General features: G+C 41.3%; 1 protein-coding gene across 2 annotated transcripts in view; it reads left to right on the forward strand.

Moving 5' to 3' along the window:
* Window positions 1-25,880, forward strand: part of LOC137951483 (uncharacterized) — a 60,576-nt gene that overhangs the window by 34,435 nt on the left and 261 nt on the right. For both annotated transcript variants that reach the window (XM_068798162.1, XM_068798171.1), the window contains 9 exons: window positions 2,264-2,318; window positions 9,908-9,987; window positions 10,077-10,160; window positions 10,749-10,862; window positions 16,928-17,046; window positions 24,648-24,765; window positions 24,906-25,039; window positions 25,117-25,270; window positions 25,427-25,506. In XM_068798162.1, the coding sequence (XP_068654263.1) occupies window positions 2,264-2,318; window positions 9,908-9,987; window positions 10,077-10,160; window positions 10,749-10,862; window positions 16,928-17,046; window positions 24,648-24,765; window positions 24,906-25,039; window positions 25,117-25,270; window positions 25,427-25,506 (938 nt within the window). The remainder of the gene's footprint in view (window positions 1-2,263; window positions 2,319-9,907; window positions 9,988-10,076; window positions 10,161-10,748; window positions 10,863-16,927; window positions 17,047-24,647; window positions 24,766-24,905; window positions 25,040-25,116; window positions 25,271-25,426; window positions 25,507-25,880) is intronic.

The following is a 25,880-nucleotide window of genomic DNA, read 5'->3' on the forward strand; positions in this document are numbered from 1 at the left end:
CAGCATACACTGCTGCTAGCCAGCCCAGCCGAGGTGCTTCTTGAGGATGCAGTTGGCTATTTGCATGCAATCAAGGCACTCACCCTGAGTGCGGGAAAAGGGAAGTATGATTCCAGTGGTGCAGAGGAGTCTACCGCTGCTTCTTTGGTTGCACTGCGGAAATTAAAGTGCTGGACAGCATTCATGTTGGGACACTGGATTTGGGGATATCTTGCAGCACTTGGGTTCTTCTTCAAATTGTTGTGTACTGCTGCTATTACTGTGCAGAAATGGGCTCCACTAGATTGTCAGGTTGGAGCTAATTCAGAGGTGCTAAGCAAATTGGCAGAGGACGGGCAGTGGTTTGATGAAATGCCTGGATGACAGGGGGAATACTGCCATTTCCTGTTTAGCAGTTTGGGGTTTCTGAAATTGGTGCAAAATCTGATAGGGGGGATGTTTTTTCTTACCGTTATGGTTGAGGGGTTCTGTCAAGGGGGTTGTCTTAACGAGACTTTGATTCTATGTGAGAGGATGATGCAATTTCAACTTCCTGCTGCAGTTGCAGTCAGCGTGGTGGTCTCCTTTCATCCCTTCCCTCTGAATGTGGAACTTAATGACCAATTTCATCCGAAATGGATTCCAAAAGCAGTGGCAGAGATCTCAAATAACGTGGAATGTACGTATGTTGAGGTGTTTGCTGTAATTTAGGACAGTGAGTAGCAGCTTGTGCTGTCTGGATTTTTGAGAAGGAACAGCTGGTTGGATTCATGCCAAGCTGGGGTTTCTGCTGATGATGGTGATGAGGAAAAACCATGCAGTGCAACCTTGCCAATGGGGGCCCGCCGTGAGAGGCTGTTTCACACCAGTCTAGGACTGGGGGAGGGCAGCGATGCTGCTTGGGGAGATGTAGCGACATTCGGCACACATCCCTCAATTCAACCGTAAAAAAAAAAAAAAAAGGGAATGCTTCAGTTGGGCGTCCAGAGGGCGGACATAGCTATCGTGGATGCTACCTGAGAACAGGTGGAGATGTCAGCATACAGACCCTACTTTCGAGCTTGAAGACAAACTCATTCTTCCAGGGGGGGTGTAATGTTATGCACACAATAACATTATTATTTTAATTATTTTTCATTAATTTACTTTATTTTATTTCAGTTTTAGGCCATAGGGGTATTTTTGGAATATTTCATTTATAGGGGTATTTTGTAATATTTTATCTTAAGCCCTGTAAGGGTGAACCCTATTTAAGGGGTAAGAGTAATGAGAAAGGGAAGGATTGATTTTAGGTTAATTTTAGGTTAAACAGGCTTGGAGCTCTCCTTGACGAGTTCTAGGGTTTTCAAGCTTCCCTTTGGCTTGATCTTTGTCTTCGTCTTCCTCCTCCCTACGAATCCATGTGTCAGATCTGGGACCATAACAACACGTGTAGATTGATATTTGAGGAAAAATATGAGAGAGGTGTTATACTCTCTTACATTTGTATAAAGGAATATAACTTGAATCCTACTAAAAATAAACTTTTCCTAAGTTTTCAATCTTGTTAAAATAAACATAAAAAGACTAAACATAGCTAGGAAACATCTTCCTTTATTGTAGCTTTTTCCTTTGTGCTTGTTTCTGTTGGGAGACTTGTCTTATATGAGATTCAGCAGAGATTGAGTGAAATTTGTGAGATATGTTTTTGCATGAAATTCGTCTTAGACTCCTTATTCTGGATTCTTCAATAATTTTTATGCTTTTGTTTAAATTTGTAGTCTATTTGATTAAGATTCCGAAATTGTTCTAAGTTTTTAACCATGTTCCTTGTATTTCCAAGTACAGAGTGTTGGACTAATTCTGTATAAGTTCTAGTATGCAAATCTTGCTACTCCGATACAGTAAATATGATGAACTTTGTTTTATGCAATCCTATTTCTTTAGGTATACGTGAGTCCTATCATTAGGTCAATTTGGAGGACTTTGATTACTAGAGATAGAAGCAAATGAGGTAGGTAGCCTGAGCTAGTATGGGCTTCCCATGCCTTACGTGCAACTAGCAAATGAGCTGTTCATTTACTTCATGTGGTTGAGCTGCAATCCGGTAGTCACTTCTTGTAGATATGGGTGCAATGATAATTAGCTCACTAGGTTTGCTTTCTTCTACATGATATAAATTTTTTCCAGCACAGGAAATGGTGGACTTCATTCTTGCTATTTATGTACCTATAAAACTGCTTTTCAGTCAATTATTTGTTGTTTTCTACCATCAATTAAATTTCTTAAGTCTGAGTCTTTGCAGATGGCTGTGACAACCCATGACACTTCCCTTCCTGCTGTAGAGCGATACAAGAAAGGTAAATATATAATTCACGTGGTTCAGTTCTAGGTTATACCGCTTGAAAAATTCAGCCATGACTAATGGCTTTCGATCCTGTTATTTATTTTTTTTTTTTTGATGAAAGGTGTATATATTAAAAACCCGAGAGAAGATTACAAACCTAATGGTGGGGGCATGAAATCACAACAAAATGTTGAAGAGAGATGCCTGCTTTAGCTTGGATATCTGCCAAGTGGTTGGCAGACCGTGGAAATTGAGTCCACTTACAATTTAAAGGGGAAAATAAATTACATATGTCTTTGAATATATCCCAATGACGCCATGGAGGATGTCTGTGGTTTGCACACCAGTTGATAACCACTTTGGAGTCTCCTTCTATACAAAAGGGACCAGAGAGGTTGTTTGAGAAGATTTGGAGGCCATGGAGGAGACCCGAGAGCTCTGCTGTTGTAGAGTCTGATATACCAAGGGGGCCAGCATAGGAGAAGAGGATATTGTCGTTTTCATCATGGATGACCCCACCAAAACCAACTGGGCCTGGGAATCCAAGGGCACTGCCATCAAAATTGAGCTTCAAGAACCCGGGGGGGGGGGGGGAGGGATCCACGTTGCCATAGTAGGATGTCGAGGGGGGAGAGATAAGCCAGCAATAGATTTCCAGTTACTTTTGAAGTTAGTTCCACCTGGATTCTTTTTTATTTAGTAACCACATCGAAACTTGGCTTTCGATCCTGTTATTGGTGGTCAAATAAGGCTATTTAAGTTTAAATGAGATCTGGAAATATGTTTTCATAAAAGAATTTGGAAGTCTGCTGAACTAATCAATTGTTGTGCAGATGAGTTTAATAACTAACTTTGGTGATCAAATTTTACTTTCGATGGCTTAACTGAGTCTTCCAAATCTTCTAGTGAGACTTATGATAAAGTTGGTGAACGTAGCAGTTTGACAATCAAGTTAGCTAATTAATCAAAATATGGAGTCACTAGGATAAAACTAGTGTCTCATGATTAATTAGATTGTTTAATCGACCCGGAAACTTTGTCTATATTTCTTACCAATGAATGTTAGACAATCAAGTTAGCTTAATGTAGGCATGAAAATTTAATTATTAAAATTAGAACCCTGGTTAGCGGTTTAGATCATTGACAAAGATTGAAGGAACTTGATCACTAGTTGACCACTGGTCAAAGTCTAAAGATCTTGATGGTCAAAGTATAGAGATTTTGTTAGATAGTCCAATTATCAACATTAGAGCTTCGGTCAATATTATGATTGATAACTAACATTAAAGCCCAATCGATACTCATGATAAAGCTGATTGTCACGGGACCACCACCAAAATCAAATTAGATAAGAAGACCACCTAAGTGCCACATAAGCAAACAAGGTGGTACATAGGTGATATGTGGCATCGTAGCAAAACTCCACCCAAGCAAAGGAGGTAGTGCATAGGTGAAATGTGGCATTGCAAGAGAGTTCCATCGTAGGAAAGGATGATGACACATCAATGACACACGATATCATAGGAATGCTCCACCTAAAAAAAAGGAGGTGATTGGTCATGCTCACATGGGAAGAAGAAAAGGTCTTGCCATGTGTCTCTCTCCCTTTGTATGTGGTCAAGGGGAGAGGGAGAAAACTAGAGAGAAGGTAGACACTCTACCACAACTTTTTCATCCCTCCCAACACCTCAAACTTCAAGTTAGCTTGAAGCCTTATCGGATTTCTACAGTGAAGGTAGCAACAAACAATTATCGTTGTCGCTACTTTGCCACCATTTTTGGAACTGCTATTGCAATATGAGTCCAAATGTCCTCGTCATGCATCAAGTGGAGACTAGTTGTAAAATTAAAGCCAGTCAATCAAGGGAGATTGTAGTTCGACCGAAGTTATTCAAGACTTAAATCAAGTTTGGGCGTGGAGATTGAATCAGAGGACCAAATCAGAGATGGGACCCCACATCACTTGAAATCTTGTAATTTTCTTTGTTGTTATACCTATAATGGCACCACTTCGTTGGACCGGACCCCTTTGTACTTCGACACTTAATAATCAATATATGGAGTGATTGGTACAACAAAGAATCTCATGATCTATTAGATTGTTTAATTTACTTGGCAACATTGTCTATGTTTCTTTCTAGTTGTCCCATTTGCTTTCTTTCTTTCTAGATTGTACTTCAACACTGTTCTTGAGTCATTATATGCTCAAGAAAGCAACCTATCTAGAGTATATCAGCTATATGTCCAGTTATTTGCCTGGAAAAGGGGAGGTAGATCCTTGATAGACAAGTTTGGTGAGCTAAAAGGGATTTTATAGGAGATTGAGATTTATCACCTATTGCCTACAAATAAAACAGATCTTCAGAAATAGCAGGGTGAGTTATATGTGGCTAAGTTCTTAGATGGTTTAGACTTGCCTCAACTGATGTGCCATCCCTTACCTAGGTGTTTAATCAAGTTATTCAGGATAAAGTGGTTGTAGTCCCAACTAGCAACACAAAAAATAAAAAGATAAAGGCTGTTGCCCTCATTTTCCAGCAAGCACAACAACGCCTAGAGACTGCCAATAGACGTAGCCGAGGTGGCCGTGGTTGAGGTAGAAATTATTCTGGTTGTGGAGAAAGTGGTAGTGAAATTAGGTTTGCTCATTGTGCTCGACGAACCATTACTTCGATGAGTGTTGGGATAAATATAGTAAACCTACTTGGGCGAACTCAAGTGTTACAGAAGGTGTGTCATCGCCATCTATTGGTACAGTTGCCATTCTTCTTGGCATATCTGATGAGCTTAAACATTTGGCTTAGTTTTTTTTTTTTGAAATGATGCTGATTTTTATTAAGGTAAAAACTCAAGAGAGCATATTACAAGGGAGGGAAGCCTTCCCAAACAATGAGAGATTGTTGAGAAGTTCCGAATTTTGCCAATTTATCAGCCAAAGAGTTGGCTGATCTAGGAATGAGATTCCAATTACAATGTGTAGAAGATACAATATCAACAATACTATTAGTGATGGGCCAATGGCACCAAGGGGGGAGGTTGTCTTTGGAACACCAACTAATAACCGTCTTCGAGTCGCCTTCAATGATTAACTTGCCATGGAGACGATCCCTGAAGATTTGGAGGCCGAACTGTAGAGCACTAACTTCAGCAGTATTAGAATCGGTAATGCACACCGGACCAGCATAAGAAAGAATAGGGTCTCCATTGTGACCTCTGAACACACCACCTGTTCCTGCTGGACTAGGACATCCAATAGCACTACCATCAAAATTCAGTTTTATGCAGTCTCAAGGGGGAGGATTCCAGATAGCCATTCTTGGAGCTCTGCTAGGGTCAGACATGTGAGCGATCAAATTCTAATTTTCCCGCAGGGAAACCCCCAATTGAGTGGCAAAATCCTTCTTTTTATGGAGCCAGCTCGAGATGAGGCCGACGACATGAGAAGCCGTGTTGTCTGGGGTGCTAGCTTTGGAGTTGAATTTCCTGTCTTTCCGCTCGAGCCAAATGCACCATGCAACATGCGCAAGATAGGCCGAAAGAATTAACTTGCCTAGCCGAGGAAGGAGAATCCCTCGAACCTTCTCAAAGGTGCCAAAGAGGTCCTGATGTAGCCCCAGTTGGAGCCCGATTTTCTGAAAGATCCTCATCTAAACTTGCCACGAAAATCTACAATGTAAGAAGACATGTGGACTGTCTCTTCGCACTCATCGCAAAGGGGACAAGAAAGATCGGGGGCAGTGAAGCCTCTTCTATGAAGGTTGTCTGAAGTAAGAATATGTTCTCTGATGGCTGACCACACGAAGAATTTGATTTTGCTTGGCGCTAAGAGTTTCCAAGCCAGATTCTCCTTGTACTCATGAGTACTGTAGTCTCCCTTTCTTATATGAGAGTTGACTTCTTCCTCCTAATATGTGAAACAAACTGTCCCCACTAGCACAACCACTATGGCCAGTTTAGGCATGTCTACATTTCTTGCCACTCTAGTTTCTTTGTGGGTCATTGATTTTGGTGCGTCTTCGCCCATGTTAAGTATGTTCACTATGTTTTCTTTTCTTAAATAGTTGTCTCAATTTAAAAATTGTTATAGTAGCATATGGTTCTCTTTGTCTTGTTCGTGGTGTTGGGACAATTCAACCTACTTCCTTTTTATCTCTAGATTTTGTTCTATTTATTCCTAAGTTTCCAATTCACTTGTTGTTTGTAAGTCAACTTACAAAAGCTTTACAATGTGCTATTGGCTGTCCTGGGCCGGTTGGAGTAGGTGGTGTGTTCAGATGTCACAATGGAGACCCTATTCTTTCTTATGCTGGTCCGGTGGGCATTGCCAATTCTAATACTGCTGAAGTTAGTGCTTTGCTGTTCGGCTTCCAAATTTTCAGGGATCGTCTTTATGGCAAGTTAATCATTGAAGGTGACTCGAAGACTATTATTAGTTGGTGTTCCAAAGATAGCACCTGCCCTTGGTGCCACTGGCCCATCACTGATAGTATTGCTGACATTGTATCTTCTACTCATTGTAATTGAAATCTCATTCCTAGATCAGCCAACTCTTTGGCTGATAAATTGGCAAAATTCAGAACTTCCCAGTAATCTCTCATTGTTTGGGAAGGCTTTCCTCCTTTGTAAATTGCTCTTTTGAGCTTTGTCTTAATAAAAATCAACATCATTTAAAAAAAAAGCTTTACAATGTTCTGTAACTTTCTTTCCTACTCATTGTATCTTTTAGAAGCTTAAACGATGACGACTATAGGAACCGGGCTTAACACAACAGTGAATATCTCAAATAAACTACGACAAGATTGTGGACGAGAGGCAAAAGACATTCTATGGTGCTTTCGAAGTTGGCATGAATCACCCTGAAACGACAAGGAGGTGGGTAACTCTGGAAACAACTATTAAAGTTTCCGCTGAGATGGATGTCCTGCTTCAAGTGCCACTGGAAGGAAGATTTTGCCATCTAAATTGCTGTGTGATTTACATATGGAACCTTTCATGTAGTTGAGGCCCCACTTTCTCCCGTGCAAGCTCCTTCCTCATCTATTACTCTGAAATTGATTTGAATTTTCTGGGTTTCTCTTTGCATGGGTATTTGTGCTTGTATCCAAAAAGGTACCAAATATCCTATTTTCAAATTTGTATCCTTTGACAACCTATCATATTCTTTTAAAACTTTTTGCGTTGTCCTTGTCCTTTTGTTGTATTCATGCTCCAGTGCAAGAAGCGTTAGTGTCCCCTCATTGGAAAAAGGCTATGGGTGTTGAAATGGAAACCTTGACTTACAGAGGGATGTGGACGTTGTGTGAGCCGACACTGGATGCAACAATAGTGGGATGTTGTTGGTGTACATGATAAGTATAAGGCCGATGATTCCATTGAGAGGTATAAGGCTCGACTTGTGGTAAGGTTACAAGCAGACTTATGTGGTGGATGCCTTCAAAACATTTTGTATTGTTACTCGCTTATCATCTATTTTGATTTTGATATCTATTTTAGTTAATTAGGCTGACCATTATACCAACTAGTTTGAAAATTATTGTTTTGTATGAAGATCTGACTAAGGAGGTGTATATGGAAGCAATATCCAGGGTATGTTGTTCAAGGGGAGACTGGAAAAGTATGTTGATTGCATAAAGCTATCTTTGGCCTCATGTAGAGTCTTTGAGCTTGGTTTGTCTTGGGACTTCAAAGGAGTCACAACAATCATTCCTTCTTTGTGTTGAAGTCGCAAGAAGTAAGGCAGGTGTTGTTCTGACTCAAAGGATGTATGTGATTGATGTGCTACATGAGTTGGGTTGTTGGGAGCTAAACCTGTAGAGACTACTATGGATGTTGGTCATAATCTTCATAATAAGGACATTGAAGAGCTCAAAGATAAGACAATATATAGGAGATTGGTTGGCAAACTCATTAGGCCACAATAATCACTCTTGATATAGCCTTTTGCAGTGAGTATGATCGGCCAATTTATGGAACACTCCTGAAAGATTTACCTAGAAGCTGCATTGAGAATATTGTGATACTTGAAGGGTGCGCCAGGGACAAAATTGTTATATGAGCCACATAGATGTGTAAATTGTAGGATATTCTGATGCTAGATACGTCGAGTCCAAATTGGATAGAAAGTCTACTTAGGTATGTGTTTGTTGGAGGTAATTTAGTAAGTTGAAAAGTAAGAAACAGACTGTTGTTACCTGTTTAAGTGCAGAGGTTGAGTTTAAAGCAATGACACATATAGTTAGCCAACTCTTGTGGGTAAAATTTGTGTTACAAGTGTTGAGCTTCTTTACTAAGGAGGCAAGGACAACGTGTACTATGAGAATCTAACTTCTATCTTTATTGTGAGTAATCTTGTATTTCATGAAAGGACTAAATATATTGAAGTTGATTGCCACTTTATTATAAATGTTGTGTTGCATGGAAAGCTATGGTTATTTCCTATGTCAAATCTGTAAATCAACTTGGTGATGTATTTGTGTTATGCACCTAACCAATACTACCCAAAAGACCAGCCTGTTAGGAGCGGAAGACATAGGTACATTACCCAGGACCATAACATCACACCCCTCCTTCGCGGGCCGATGTCCACGGCAGCCCACTTGCGATGGCCCACTCCGCCAAGGTTGCCCCCTCCGCATAGGTCGCTCCCTTCGCAGTCGCCCCCTCCGGGATTCGAACGCACGATGAGGGAGCTAGCTCTGATACCAAATGTTATGCACCTAGCCAATACTACCTAAAAGACCGGCCTGTTAGGTGCAGAAGACATAAGTACATTACCCAGGACCATAACAATTTGTTAAAGCTTTGGAAAAAAGAGATCATGGGATTTTTGTAACAAGATGTTGCTTCTATATATATATACTCCATCTTGAGTGGGAGTGTTAAAATTGTTGGTGTTAAGGGTATTTTGGTTATTTTATATACGTTTATTTTCCCTCTAGGACTATGAGAGTACTTGTCAAGTTATGGTGGATCTTAGGTTCACTTTTCAGGTAAATATGCTCTATATTCTAGGAGATACAAGTAGTTAGGTCTAGAGCAGCATATCTGGTATTATCCATACATTTCACATAAGTGACCTATTTCGTAAAGAGAGGTCAAATTTTGACCTTGTGAAGCGTGCCACTCACTGTAACACTTCGAAATTATCTTTTTTCTTTTCTCTTTCTTCTCTATTCCACCTATTCCTCTTATTTTTACATAAAGGTACATCAAGCTATCAAGATATCAGTATTGTAAAATCAAAGATTGTTGAGAAGAAAAGAGAGGAGAAATAGAGAAGAAGAGAGAAAGCTGCATGAGTGAGAAGCATCCATTCCTAACTCCTTTTTATTAATTCACATAAGCATCATTGCATGGATGGACTAAAATGCCATTTACCTCTAAACACCTCTGTAAGAGGTGTAACACATATATAATAAAATGGCTGTAATGCTCCTTGATACATATTTCAACAAGTATATTTATTAATCTTAAGATTCAGTGCAGATGGTCTTAGTGTTTACTAATTTTATTGGTAAAAGAAGTTTGTAAGTGTTGATAGAAAATAGTTGATGATTCATTTTTGCTTAAATTTGGATGAAAACTTGCCCTACTTGTTTCTAGGTAAAGTTCAGGTCACTTTGGTTTGGAATTCAAATAATGAGCATTCACCTTGTTCGGTTAAGTTGAATGCTTTGTCAAATGTAAGTTTGGCTCTTTTCCTAGTTAGATTGTAAAATGTTTTTCTTTAGTGTCTAACTAGAACATCACACTGATATTGTTCTTTTCTCAGTTCTTGTGGAGGAATGGTGGGTCTAACAACAACAATCATCTAATACATTCAATCTGGGTCAACTTTCAGACATCAAGAAACAATGTAAGAATATGTTAAACCTCCCTTTTACATGGCTTCCTTGATTGGAAGCTTTAAATGGTTATTGTTAAAATACAAGTTTAGGTGTATTTTGGTCCATGTTAAATTGGGTCCAAGGCCCTATCCCAAAATGACTTGATTGGAAGCTTTAAATGGTTATTGTTAAAATACAAGTTTAGGTGTATTTTGGTCCATGTTAAATTGGGTCCAAGGCCCTATCCCAAAATGACTAGTCATTTTGGGATAGGGCCTTGGACCCAATTTAACATGGTATCAGAGTGGGTACTCATTTGTGGGCTTGCACCTAAACTATCTACTTGTAGAGCCACAAAAAGAGGGCCTACACCTAAACTAACCACTTGTAGAGCCACAAAAAGAGGGCCTACACCTAAACTGCCTACTTCTAAATTATCCACTTGTAGAGCCACAAAAGAGGGTCTACACGTGAGGGGGAGTGTTAAGGAATAGTCCCACATAGATTAGTGAGTACAAAGATCTTGAGTTTATTAGTTGGTAAAGAGGTTTCCTAAGTTGACTAGTCATTTTGGAATAGGGCCTTGGACCCAACTTAACAGTTATTGTTTTTGCCAGGTCATTTTTGGGAATCGTTGGAGACATCTTTTGGGGGAAAGAGATCTCTGGGAACGTGTTGGAGGTGTTGATATTTGTTTGGCTCCATCTACTTTTGGTCAAGCCAATACTAAGGTGCATCCTACCTACCGTTCTTTCTGTATTTATTTTTGGGGGCGTTAGTCAACAAACTTTCACATGAACTTCATCTTCAATTCAACTTCAAATTCATTTGAATCATCTACATCAACTTCAACTTCAAATTTGGTGTTAGTGTGGACGAGTTCATGTGCATTGGAAAATAGTTTCCAGTGTTAGTGCCCCAAAATGAGAAAAATATAAAAAACAAGAGACTGAGTAACTTGTAATAATATACTTAAATAAAACATAATACCTAAACACCAAATTAGGTAAAACAAACATGATTACTACACTAATAAGTAATTTAATGTATAATTAAAATATATTAATATACTAATTAATTAAATTAGATATTATATTATTTAATCATTGCAGTTTATTGTGCATTAATACAATAATTACGTGAGCCAATTAACTGTGCACATGATTAATTATAAAAAAATAAAAAAGAAAAAAGAAAAAAGAACAGAAGCGAATATAATAAATAAATAAATAAATTTATTAATAACATAAGATATATTTTAACATAAAAAAGGAATAATTCAACAAAAATAATTGATCACTCTTAAATCATTAATTTAATACAGTAATAAAATGAATATAATGAATTAATAAATATATTATAAATATATTATTTTATCAATATATTCAAAAAATAGAATTGTATTCAATAAATATAATCTGTTTTCTGTGCGCAGCCACGCGCATAGGGGGTTCGATGGCACCCACCATCGATCCCCGTCGGACGTCATATGTCGGCCCGCCGTCATCGCTGGCTCACCCCGTGCCAGCCAGCGCTGCCCTTTCACCGCAGAGGTCCGATCGCTTGTCGCTGGCCTCCGTTTCTCGTCCCTCGTCCGTTGTCACTCGTCGGACGAAGGGATGGCGTTTCTCGTCACAGGCCGAGAGGGAGAAGAGGGAGAAGAGGGGGAGGCCGAGAGAGAGGGAGAAGCGAGAGGGAGGCCGAGAGAGAGAAAAAAAATTCGGGAGGAAGAGACACGTCTCGATGGCTTCAAGTGGATGATTCGAGAAAATGGGCGGATTCCTGATTCCACTCTTTAAGCCTTGAGAGGCTTCATCCCGATAACCTATGTCATTCAGATGAAGTTGGCGTTGGTGCACCACTAATGGCTTCATTGAATGACCTAAGTAATGCGGGTGAACTTCATCTCTTGATTCATGTTGACTAACCCCCCCTTTGTTGTTTGTGCTAGGTAAATTCTAAGTAGCTAGACAGAAGGGGAGGGAGATGGATGGATGGAGAGGGAGGGAGGGAGCTTAATCACTAGGCTGGACTTACCTTTCAATTGTAGCATTCTAAAAACACTACATACCATTGTAAATTTTGAAAAGTTGGCAGCTACATATCTTGGGCTCCCACTTTTTGATTCTCGGCCTTCGGCGTCACTATGGTCCCCCCTCGTTGAGAAATTTGAAAAGAGGCTAGCCACTTGGAGGGGTAAACTCTAATGAACAGCAGGGCGTCTCTCTCTCCTCAAGTCTTGTCTGGCTGGGCTGCCAAATTATCTGTTATCATTCATGCACTGTCTGGCCTCTGTTTGCTGCATAATTGATTTCATACGTCGGCAATTTCTATGGAGAGGTTCAGAACACACCTTCAGATACCATTTGGTTAGTTGGAAGGATATTTGCATGCCTCATAATAGGGGTGGATTGGGCATTCGGCCTACAAGAGAAATGAACAAAGCTCTTATGCTCAAATGGATTTGGAATTTCAACAACAAGCATAAGAATTTATGGAGGAATATAGTGAAATTCTACCTTCAGTTTTCGGGTGCCTGGTGGAGAGAGGGTGGCACCACTCGCCTCCTATCCCCAATATGGAAATCAATTTTCAAGCTCCTTCCAATATTCAGAGATGCTACCTCGTTTCGCACGGGCAATGGAAGGACCCTGCTCTTCCGGTCGGATGAATGGTGTGGCTCCCGATCCCTCTCAGAGGACTTCCCGAGGCTGCATAGGGTGGCTAGCGACCTCTCTTGCTCTGTGGCTGATTCATGGAGTGATCAGTCATGTAGTCTCCCGTTCTGTCGGGGATTAAATGATAAAGAATTGTTGGCTTTTTGCTCTCTCCTTACCAGAGTCAGCAGTACTATTATCCGGGAGCATTCATGTGATAAGCTGATTTGGAAGCCCAACAATAATGGCCGATTGACTGTTACTTCTGCTTACACTCATATCAAAAAGCAAGACTACAATATTCATGAGCACAAGGCGAATTTGGCTTGGAAACTCTCTACGCCAAGCAAAATCAATTTTTTTGTGTGGTCGGCCATCTGAGAACAAATTCCTACTTTGGACAACCTTCATAGAAGAGGCTTCATTGCCCCCGATCTTTCTTGTCCCCTTTGTGGTGAGTGTGAAGAAACAGTCCAGCATGTCCTCTTACACTGGATTTTCGTGGCAAGTTTGGATGAAGATTTTTCAGAAAATGGGCTCCAAGAGGGGCTACATCAGGACCTCTTTGGCACCTTTGAGATGGTTCAAGGGATTTTCTTTCCTCTGCTGGGCCAAGTTAATACTTTCGGCTTGTTTTGCGCATGTTCCATGGTGCATTTGGCTCGAGTAGAACAATCGGAGATTCAACTCCAAAGCTAGCACCTCGGACAACACGGCTTCTCATGTTGTTGGCCTCATCTTGAGTTGGCTGTATACAAGGAAAATTTTTGCCACTCTATCGGAAGTTTCCCTTCGGGAAAATTGGAATTTGATCGCCCATATGTCTGGTCTCAGCAGAACTTCGAGTATGGCCATTTGGGATCCTCACCCTTGCGATTGCATTAAGCTGAATTTTGATGGTAGTGCTATTGGATGTCTTGGGCTGGCTGGAGCAGGTGGTGTGTTCAAAGGTCACAATGGAGATCCTATTCTTTCTTATGCTAGTCCGGTGGGCATTGCCGATTCTAATATTGTTGAAGTTAGTGCTTTGCTGTTTGGCCTCCAAATCTTCAGGGATCATCTCCATGGCAAGTTAATCATTGAAGGCGACTCAAAGACGGTTATTAGTTGGTGTTCCAAAGACAACTTCCCCCCTTGGCGCCACTGGTTCATCACTAGTAGTATTGCTGACATTGTATCTTCTACTCATTGTAATTGGAATCTCATTCCTAGATCAGCCAACTCTTTGGCTGATAAATTAGCAAAATTTGGAACTTCTCAGTAATGTCTTATTGTTTGGGAAGGCTTCCCTCCTTTGTAAATTGTTCTTTTGAGTTTTTTTCTTCATATAAATCATTTAAAAAAAACTTAAAAAACAAAAAACTTAGAAATTCAATACAGTGGGAAAGTTTTTGTTTTAGGCTAACAATTGTTTTCAAGGAAAGTCATATAAGGGAAAGTCTATATTTAGCAAGTTTTATATTAGTAGATTATTCGTATAAAAAATTTAATTTAGCAAGTCTACTGCTGGCAAACTTTCTTTTTTCTTTGAAAAGTTGAAGATTGCATTAAGAGGGATTGAAACCATCTCAAGCAATATTGTTACTTGACTTCACTCTCAAAAAACCTTCTCCCTCTTCTTGGGATCGTCCATCAGAAATAATTGGAGGTGCCTAACTGCACTCCACACTTATTCGAAACATTGTCAATCTGGTATGGAAGCTTTTCAATTGGGTGTGTAAGAGAGACACCCATCCTAGCCAAATTGTCAACGAAACCTCTAGTATTTATGAGCAACAACTTTATTTCATATTCAAAGATGATGCATGCGAAGATTGCAGCAATTGTGGTGACGGGGAAGACCCTGCCTCCAATGACTGCGCTCCCCTCAACAGAACCTGCCGACAATGGTCTCCCACGACCTGTCCTACCGCCCAAATTCTAATTCCTCCCCGCTGAAACAGCCTCCCACTTGCCCCTGCATCTTAGACATCGCTGACACTTTGCCTGCCATCTTCACAGAGAAACAGCCTTCCTGTCAGCTTTATCCTGCCCGGGCCTGCACAAACTTGCCTTCTTCCTATCCTACCCCCATCCTCCCACCAAAAAAAAAGAACACTCCCCTCCCAGTCAACATCTCAACCACCTATATCAATTATCCAATTATATCCAACCAAAAAAAATGGGAATCAGCTATGAACATGTCTCTTTTCGAAGCCCCTTGCCTCATAACACCCACCCCCACCCCACATTAATCTGCCCCCTATAAATTCAGACCACCCTAACCAAACCACTCCAAACATCCTCCTCCCCATCATAAACACATCCCCACCCCCCCTTCTTCACCGCCTCGCCAGATCACAAGCAACCACTCTGACTCTGAGTCCAGCTCCACAGCCCAAATTCAACCATCACAGAGGCAACAAAATCTATCACCCCTCCCCCCATTGCCACCTATCAATGGTACAATCATCATTTGTACATTTGAGATCTAGAAACAGGGGGGATACATCTTCCTGGTGAGCGCTCTCGGTGATATGTGGAGGTGCTCCAATCAGAAAAGCACAGATTCGATCCCGAAACATGGGACCAAATGATGGAACTAGCCAAAAATATGGGAGTTGTTTTCTCCAAAGGGATGCTTTATCCTTACATACTGCCATAGCCATTTTGATAAAAGCCCTTGATTCATAAGGTGAAAAGACTTTATCCCTAAACCATCCTGTCCTTTGGAAGACACACTCTGATCAGTTCACTGAATGATAGTGAAACTGATCAGAAGCTCCTCTCCAAAGGAAACAACGCATAATCCCTTCCATTCTATCAGCAAAAGTGGTAGGAAAATGCATAAAAGAAAGATAATAACTTGGACTTCCTGTCAGAGTTGTTTTAACAAGGGTGGTGTTACCTGCTAGGGTGAGAAACTTACCTTCTGTATGGTTAGTTGCCGTTGAACCTTCTCCACTACTGGCTTCCAGAGTTCTTTCGTAATGCTGCCAGAAACAGTGGGGAGCCTAAATAGTGATTGGGGAGAGAGGCAACTTGACAACCAAGTTTGTTACTGGACATCATCAACAATGTTAGTTTCAATTTAGTAAAGAACCTAAATGATAGAGATCTCACAACAATGATTTCCCTTTACCATCTCTCTACTAACCCCCAAAAAATCTCATGTTCAAATCACACTCTTTTAAAATGGAAAGGGGAGGGGCCTCACTCTAGGGAACCATAATATAACAAAGTGGGACAATGATCTGAGACCGCCTTAGGTAGGCTTCGAGTATTAGAGCTTGGAAAGAGATCTAGCCATTCTTCTATCACTGCGAAATGATCCAATTTAGACATAATAGGAGGTGTCTGCTATACTTGGTTTTGAGATTGAAATTAACAGGTTTTATTTTCTTCTCTGTTTTTTTATTTTTGTTTACTGAGTTCATTCAGAATCCAACTCTAGCTTCTGAGCTGCATCACATCTCCTTTTCATGAAATTGAGTACCTAATAGAAATTAGTGTCGCTTTTTAATCCTGATTCGCTGTAGAGAAGTCAAGTCACTTTTCAAGAACGTGGTATAACTTGTGGGTTAGGCCTTTGGCTCAATGGCCACATAGGGGTTTCTATTGTCAGGTCTCAGGTTCATGTTTCAGTAGGGTAAGGGGTTCAATATTTGGAAAAAAAAAATGGTTTCACTTTTCATTCAGTACTGATGCCACTGTAACCAAAAGTGCTGGGTCCAGCGAAGTCCACAAAATTCCCAAAATATAAAACGTTCATATAGAATATTTTAAGTGCTAACATGCCACACTCAATTTTCAAGTAGAGAACCAAGGAAAACAATTGCAACTCATGCTAAAGGCTGCCAGAGACAAAAAGGGATTTTGTGCTTGAGATTGCAGAGAAAAACTCCAAATGTTTCTTGCTTTTTAGCTCTCACTCTTTAAACCCATCTGTTAACTGACTTATTGTTGACCTCCAAATCATCTATGTGGTTGCTCAGACGATGAATTAGCATTTGCAGACAGTTGATAAAATCTGTGTCATATAGATCCAAGTCATGTTAAAAAAGAAAGGTGAAATATAACTACAACTGTTAACTTTAAATTCCTTGTGCTGGTTTATATCTCCTAATCGATGTAGCTCTCAAGCATCCCTTTTTATGCAGGCCTTTGATTCTTTGCTCAAAAAGCTTCAAAAATATGTTCCATATGGAGCATCTGTTGCAGATATTTATGCTGGATCTGGAATTATTGGATTATCATTAGCTGCCACTAGAAAGTGCAGGTGAGGACTGGGTACTATTTGAAAAATAATAATTTTGTTTTTCTTTCTTTGGATTTAATGTAGTACACCACCAAGAAGAAGAGCTATCTGAAAAAAATACTTGAGGGCATGAGAGTAATCTAGTGTAACTCATGTTTATGAAAGAAGAAGGAAGAATTAGGCTCAATTTAAGAGGCCTGAATTTTCTTTTGAGCTTAATTTCCAAGAATAGAAAATCCTATTTTAGAAGAAAGTTTCTCCAAGTTGCAATTTCCTATTTGATGCTTGTTCAAGTTAGAAGCTTTAGAAGATAAAAAGTTGTTGTTTTTTTGAAGCGTCATTCAAAATAGCAACTTGCAATTTTGGTTCAATGCTTCAATTAGAAAGTCTTTTTTTAAGTAGTAATTTCCGATTTGAAGTGCTGGTATTTATTTTTAAACTAAGGAACTCTGAAGTTAGCAACTATTTAGATTAGACACTGACAGGGAGTGTGATGACGACCGCGGTGGAACTCTCGCTGGAACCTCTTTGGCCTGCTCGGGATGGCATAATTTTTCGTCGATTCGAGAAGGGAGAATCTAGTGCAAGAACCCCTCACTCCGGAGTCATCGTGTGCGATCATGAGGAAGGAAAGGAGGTGTCTTTCGGCGTAGAACAGCTCAATGATGAGAATGGAGGAGCCAATCAGATGAATGAGGAAGACGACAACGGCTGGACGAAGGTTCGAACCAGGAGGACTTTTCGAAGAGCGAGGATGGACTCTTCTGAGACTACATTCAGTTTCGATAGCTCGATTCTAATTATTGGACGAATTATGGTGCGTATGGGATCTTCCATACGTATCACCATTCGCACTGATGGGAAGCGAGCTTTCATATCTTTTCCGATGACGGCCTGCGATGACTTCCTCCGGCAGTTCAATGCTATCACATATAAGGGATTGCGCAACACTCGATCCAGTGATCTTCATGTCGGAAAGCTCACCTGCCACTTCACTGTATTCTGTTACAGATCGGTGGGAGTGTAAAATTGTCCAGAATTGTGGCGATCTGGTTATGGCACACGTCTACATCCCCGAGCTTGTCGGACCCTTCGGTTGGTCGGCTGTTCGGGCAGCTCTCAGAGATCATCACCTGACGGAAACTACTTCTCCAAAAGCTCAACCTTTGAATGTCTAGCTTCCACCCTGTCTCCGACAGTCTTCCTTTCCACATTTATCGACCTTTAATACTGTTTTAAACACAGCTCCTTCACTGGTCATCCGTTTTCAAAACCTATTCCCTCCCCCTTTGCTTTCCCCACTAGAAGTGCATCTTCCCCTCGATTCTCTATCGCAAGGAAGACAACTTCGCGCAATTGCTGCTCTTGCCACCATGGTCAACACCCACTAGACCTCCACAAGCCTCGCTGCTTGGTTCTGCGCATGCCTTCGATTGAATCATCACCCGCAAGCATCGTCCATTGGCCGCTTGGTCTGGTTGATCTCCTTTTGATCCACTGATGACAAGTTCATTGCCTTGAACACCCTCTCCTACTGCCAAGCTCTTCTCGCTAGTTTCACACATTGGGCCCCTTCGGTGCCTACCTCTCAGTTTGGACAGTGGGTCTCAATTTGGGGGCTCCCGATTGAGCTCTAGTGTGATGACATCCTTCGCTGAGTAGCTGCTGTCTTTGGTCAATTTCTCTCGTTGGGCCCGACCTCTGCCTCTTAGTCTTGCCTGGATGTTGCGAGGCTCTTCGTTATTCTGAATCAGCATTGGACTGAATGTTATTTTTTCAAGATTCTGGTTGGGGATGATTGCTTTTGGACCAAGGCTATTTTCGTTGATTTCTCCATTGTCGACTGCTTTGAACACCAACGTGATGACTGGCAACCTTCACTGCAACACCCCTCTTCAGCGACTCACTCTAGTCGAGCCATTACAAAGACCGAGTCACGTGACTCAAACCGGCAATCAGCCACCTGCCCCCCCTCTGGCCTTTGCACCCACCTCTTTTTTGAATTATTTATCTCACCTTGACACGACTATGCCTCTCTCCTTTCCACTTATCCTTCTACCAGACGCTTCAATCATTGCTCCACCCCCCCCCCCCAAGTTACGGCCCCCCAAGCTACGGACTTTAATTTTCCACCCAACATGTCTTTTAACTCCCCAGCCCGGACTGTAGTCTCCGTACTTGGTGCCTTTACCCGACTCTCAACCGCCACCCAACAACATTATAAACATCTCCCTTGAACTCATTTCCCCCGCCTCCTCTCTTGGTCATACTCACCCTACTTAAGACAATTCTAATTCGGAGTCTACCCTAGCCTATTTTCAGTATCCCCAGTACAAATCGCCCTGAAAGATCATCCTCCCCCGCTTTGGGCACATACTAACGGTGTCGCCGCATGCCTACTTAGCCCCCTCTTCTTGGTGATTCCAGTGCCCTTAACGCCAATCACCCCCCCTCCCTAAGCTGCATGTTCGGAACAATTTGTTGCTGCCCTCCAATCGGAGAGATACCATTATGATGATCAGTTGATTGTTATTTCTTGGAACGTTCGAGGAGTTGCCTCGACTAAGAAACATGCTGTCATTAGCTGTTTTCTCTCTCCTTGCAAGCTCACCATTGCTATTCTTCAAGAAACCATGTGTCAGAATATGACTGAACTATGGTCTTGCTCCTCGTTAGATTGGCATGCAATTGATGCAGTAGGTTACTCAGGAGGCCTGATCGTCCTTTGGAACTCCAGTAGGATGGATCTTTGTAATTTCCGAGTTGGCCAGTTCTCCATTGGCTTGAGGATTTGAGTTGTATTTGGGGCCTGTCAAGTGTTTATGGGCCTATCCGCTATCGCCAGGATGAGCTACATGATCTTCTTCAATTTTGGTCTGTTCCTTGGTTGTTCGTGAGGGACAAACTTAAGAATCCATGATGTATAATCAAAGTAGAAGAGGATTAAGGGGTGAGAAGAAGAAGAGTGACAAATTTTGAGAAGGAAAAAGAGGCTAGAGAATTAGGGTTGTGGAATCATTCTAATCCTCCCCCTTAAGCTTTATTTATAGATGCTAAAAAGTACCGATATTACAAGTATGCCCTTCACCCTAGTAAGAGTGAAGAACAAACAAAAATCATAAACTAATTACATCAATAACACTCCAACTTATTCATATCTTCCAACACTCCCCCTCAAGCTGGGAGCTATTACATTCTGTAATGAGAAGTCTCTGCTGCCACTCGGATCTCTTCCTCCATGTGGGGTTTTGCGGATTTCATTTGTAGCAGTGAGCTTGAGGAGATCCGTTGTCGGGAAAAATTGATCAAATAGACAAAAGCAACCCATTCTCTCTAAGCTCGACCGATTTTTTGCGAGTTCAGATTGGATTCAGCTTTATGACAATGCATTGGGCAGGGTTTTAAATCAGATAGGCTCTGACCATTGGCTGATCCTTCTGACCTACTTCTTCGGGCGATGGGGTCTTTTGCCATTTCGTTTTGAGAACTCTTGGTTGATGGATGCTGATTTTGATAGTCTTCTCGCTAACTGGTGGGCGAGTATTGTTATTGAAGGAAGATCTGATTGGTTCCTCCCCCATATGTTGAAACTATTCAAAGCAAAATTGAAGACTTGGGCTTCTAATCTGAGCTCCTCTCTCCATGCTGAGAGAAACTCCCTCCTTTCCCGAATTGAGATCTTGGACCTGACCGAGGAGCAAATATATCTTTTTCTACTGAATTTTCCTCTTGAATTGATCTCCAATCCTGCCTTCATGCTATTCTCTACTTAGAGAAAGTGCGATGGAAACAACATGCTCGGTTTCGTTGGCTAACAAATGGTGACGCGAACACTAATTTTTTCACGCCATCACTTCGAAGAGGTGAAGGACTAACCGGGTTAACTTGTTGTGCATTGACAATGAGGTAACTTCGGATAGATTCTCCATTACTAATGCTTTGATGAAGTTCTATGCAGATCTATATATTGAGGAGTGCCCCTATAGGCCGAGACTTCAGCACCTCTACTTTGCCAAAATCTCTACCACGACTGCCTCCTTCTTGGAGCTTCCTTTTTCTGACAGGGAGATCGAGGCTGTTGTTCTTGCCATGGCCTATGATCGTGCACCTGGCTCTGATAGATTCTACGATTACTTTTATCGGCGAGCTTGGACTCCTATAAAGCAAGATATTTCTGCCATGGTTTGGGGCTTCCATAGCATTGGTATCACATTTCAGAGTATGAGTGCTTCATTTATTACCTTGGTCTCTAAGAAGGCCATTGTGGAGTAGTCAGGGGATTTCAGGCCTATTAGTCTCATCTCTAGCTCTTACAAGATCTTTGCTAGATTATTGGCGTGTTGTTTGAAGACCTTCCTGCCCTTAGTGATACAGAATGGCCAAGGGGCTTTCCTCAGGGACCGGAATTTTCTAGACTCTGCTATGGCGGCTCTTGAATTATTTGATCACTTCTCTCACTCCAGTGCCCCTCGCTTTGCTTTGAAGCTTGATCTTGAGAAGGTCTTTGACCTGGAGAATGGGGATCTTTCGGATGACTTACTAGGTCGGATGGGGTTCAGTGATCGATGGTGATTCTGGATTAGGAGCTGCATTTCTTCGGCCTCCTACTCTCTCTTGCTTAATGCAGTTTCTTCAAGGGGTCCTGGGGAATAAGACAAGGGGATCCGCTCTCTCCTCTATTATTCAATATTGTTGCTTAGCTCCTTTCTTCTATGATTTACAAGGCTTAGGATGCTAGGTGGTTGGATCCGATCTGTTGCATGGCAGAATTTGATGTGCCTCTTCTTCAATACGCGGATGACACGCTCATTTTTGGTGTTGGTCACTTGAGTATGTCGTGAAGATCAAGGCCTTGCTTGGGTTATTTGAGATTGTTTCAAGACAACAGGTCAATTGGCAAAAAACTACTTTTTTGGGGTTCAATATCAGCCCGGAGTATCTTCAGTCAATGGTGGATATGTTGGGATGCTCATTATCCTCGATCCCGACCACATATCTCGGCCTCCCCCTCTTTACCTCTCGCATCAGTATGTATCTATGGACCCCAGTTATTGTGCGGCTGGAATCTTGTTTGGACACTTGGAAAGGTCGGTTCCTCTCGAAAGCTGGAAGAATTGTCCTTCTTAAAGCTTGCTTGGCTGGTATTCCCAAGTATTTCCTCTCCTTCATCCTATGCTCAGCCTCAAATCTATGTGTAAATGATATTGATCAAAAGGTTCCTTTGGCTTGGCACTTCTTCGGATTTTAAGTAGCATCTTGTGGGATGGAAGGATGTGTGCATCATCAAATCTAGGGGAGTGTTGAGTATACAACTCACCAAAGATATGAAAAGGTTCCTTTGGCTTGGCACTTCTTCGGATTTTAAGTATCATCTTGTGGGATGGAGTGCATCCCCAAATCTAGGGGAGTGTTGAGTATACGGCTCACCAAAGATATGAATACGGCTCTTCTCCTTAAGTAGATTTGGAAATTCAACACTGCTGGTAGTAATCTTTGGAAGGTGATGGTGTCCCACAAATTGAACTGGCAGAATCATTGGTGGACTTCGGTAGGAAGGAGTGCTTTGCTCTCTCCAATTTGGAGAGCTATATTACTTCTCCTCCACCATTTCAGCTCGGTTCTTCGTTTCCATGTTGGCAATGGTCGCACAATTTGTTTTTAGGAGGATTAGTGGGTCGGGTCCGGACCTTTGAGGGCCTCCTTCAATAGTTTTTGGCGAGCCTCTTCCCTGTGCTGCCTCTCTGTTGATGACGCTTGGAGATTTGGATCCTGAAATCTTCGCCTCCGGCGTGGGCTGATGACTTGGACGCTTTGCTGGCCTCGCACTTGCTGGAGACTCTATTCCTCTAGGCCCAGGGATACCATGGCTAATTCGATGATTTGGTGGCCAGAAGCTTGTGGTACTTTTTAGTCTCTTCCGCCTACTCCTTCATTATGGGATGGTCCTCGTCATTGTTTGATCATGAGGTGGCCCTTATTTGGCAATTATGTGCTCCTTCGAAGGTCAAAATTTTCCTGCGGAGTGCCGGTCTTAACAAGATCCTTACTACTGACAATCTTTATTGCCGTGGTAACCATAGCGCTTGCACTTCCTGCCCCATTTGTGGCCTTAAGGATGAGACTATCAAACATCTTCTCATCTCTTGCCCATTCTCATGGTCGATTTGGATGAGCACTCTCAGTCGGATTGGCTTTCAATTATGCTTGCCTCGGGATCTTCTCTTGGTCTGTCGCATACTCCTTGGAATCTCCCTACCCAAGTTGGGCAAGGTGCTCGTCTTTGCTTGCGTTGCTTTTATCCCTTGGGGCCTCTAGAAGGAGCATAACAATGGGCGATTCAACGCCAAATTTCTCTCTCAAGATAGGGTTGCCTCATCTATCATTGGTTCCATCTCTACGTGGCTCCACTCTAGGAAAGAGTTCTCCTCTCTCTTGGGCTATCCTCTCAAAGACAACTGGCATGCCCTTGCTCAAGTGGGCTCCTTGGCTAGATCTCCCATTTTGCATGAGTGGCAACGTCCTCAATCGGGCTTCATCTAGCTGAATTTTGACGGTAGCTCCCTTGGCAATCCTAGCATGGCAGGCTTTGGTGGCGTGTTTCGGGACTCATGTGGTAACTAGCTCATATCCTACTCCGGTCTCATGGGCATCTCTGACTCGTCTCCAGGCCTTCCTTAGTGGCCCCATCATTTTCTTGGATCGTCTCTCCGGCCCTCTCCGCATCGAGGGAGATTCTGCGGTGATTATTGGATGGTTCTCCTCCCCCTCTACCCCACCATGTTGACATTGGGATGTTTTCTATTCTTTTGTGGACATTATCCCCCTTATTACTTGTATTTGGTCTCAAATCTGCTAATTTTGTGGTTGATGCCTTGGCTAAGTAGGGAGCCTCCCTCCAATCCCTTGTTGTGAAGGGTGTGCCTCCCTAGTTTTTTTGTTTGTTCTCTTTGCTTAATAAAATTATCACTTCTTCTTAAAAAAAAATCAGAAATTGTGTGAAATTTTAATAACAAGCTGAACCTAGCTTCAAGCAGTGCTAGAAGTTGTTATTTTGAGTTTAATTAGGTTTCCTTATTTTCTAGGAAAATATTTTCCTGTATAAAGTAGATTACTAGGGTTTATGGGTTGGGGATATGATTATAATTTTGAATATATTTAAGTTATTAATAGGGTTGAGGGGTCTCTAAATTCTAACTTTTCTCTTGCAAATTTCTATAAATATAAATGAAACAGATGCTAAAGATTAAATTACCTTTACTTCATTAATCTTGACAACTTTTATCTCTTTAAAATTTTTTCTTCTGTCTCCCCTCATTTTCTGTTTTGTGGGATCAAAGTAACATGTTTCCACCAAACTGTTGAGCATTGCAGACAGCGGTTTTTGATAATTTGGAAAGGTGTAACCATATAATAGAATTCAAATGAATCCTAAAATGTCAGCCAGGGCCTTCCATTGAAGAACACTTTTCTTTTTTTTTTTAAATGAAAGAAGAACTCTTTTCTGATGGACCAGATTGAAAGTGATCTTATTTTAATGCTGTTAAAAGACTTTCTTCTTTCTATTGTTTTGTTCAACTGTTAAAAGATGTAGGAGCTGAACCATTGCGTAATCTATTCTGCAGGTCTGTGAAATGTGTTGAGATTAACAAAGAGTCAAGGCTGTCTTTTGAGAAATCTCTTGGCCGCTTGCCTGGGACTGTGAACAGCTGCATCAGCTGGCATCATGCGGATGCCTCAATTGTTGGTGTTAAATCTTTCCAACTAATTACATATATCCACTATTGAAAAGAATCTTTCCAACAAAAAAGTGAATTAACTCTTGCTAAAGGTTTTGGATTTATGAACTCATATATTTTAAATTATGGGAATTCCTCTGTTAGGAACCTCTTTATTGGCTCCAGGGATCAGATGTAGTTGTAGTTGATCCTCCTAGAAAAGGGCTGCATCCATCAATGATTGCTGGCTTGCAAAACTTACCATCTTCCAAGCATGAAGCTTCAAATGGATGCTCAAGGTTAATTTAGATTTTTAAGGAGTACGAGATTTTGATTTGTTATTGTTTTCTTACTAATGGCTTTTATTTTTCTTTAGGTCCATCTTGAAAGTAAAAGAAGAAAAGCGGCCTTGGGTTTTACGAGCAAGGGAAGCATCAGTTTGTCCTGAAAGCAAAACTGTTTCACAGAAAAGTCAGTTATGGCCAAAATCTCTTCTCTATATAAGCTGTGGGTGGGAAAGCTTTAAGAAGGTATATTTGTTTCTTACCCCTTTGAAGTTTTCTTTGGAAAGGATTGCCATTCTTTTCTATGGATTTTTATTTTTTTTCACATTCTTTAGTATATTACGGGCATTGGATTGTTATTTGGGATTTTAGAGTAATACACCAGGGTATGTACTCGAACAGGATTGCAGGTCTTTGTTGTCCGATAAGGCATGGCATTTAGAAAAGGCTCATGCATTCAATTTTTTTCCTGGCACTGACAGGTAATATTGTCTTGTTCATCTATATCATTCCCTTCTGATTGCATATTGACAAATATCAGTCTGTGTCACACTATTTTTTTAGCTGCACGTAATGAATTTGATCTTGTGAGAATACTGATTCCTGAGCTTGAGATAGGTTACCTCTGTTTTGGCCTGTAGTTGTTGATAAAGAGTTAAATGCTGAGCTTTGTACCCCAACTAAAGCCAGCTGTTGAATAAGATGAGTTGAATAGTCTAACTGAAACCAGTTATCTTTTGATTTGAGTTCCATTTGGGTTCTTTTTGCTTTCAAGCTTCTTTTCAAAGTGCAGCTAATCCCAGGTGACTGTCAAGCTGAGCTGGCTTGGGTTTCTCATAGCGAGGCCATGCACTTT

Source organism: Aristolochia californica, unplaced genomic scaffold (assembly GCF_029961685.1).
Source record: "Aristolochia californica isolate CCGP_79_NKW_82.1479 unplaced genomic scaffold, dmAriCali1.0.hap1 SCAF_1, whole genome shotgun sequence".
In the NCBI taxonomy this organism is placed as follows: domain Eukaryota; kingdom Viridiplantae; phylum Streptophyta; class Magnoliopsida; order Piperales; family Aristolochiaceae; genus Aristolochia; species Aristolochia californica.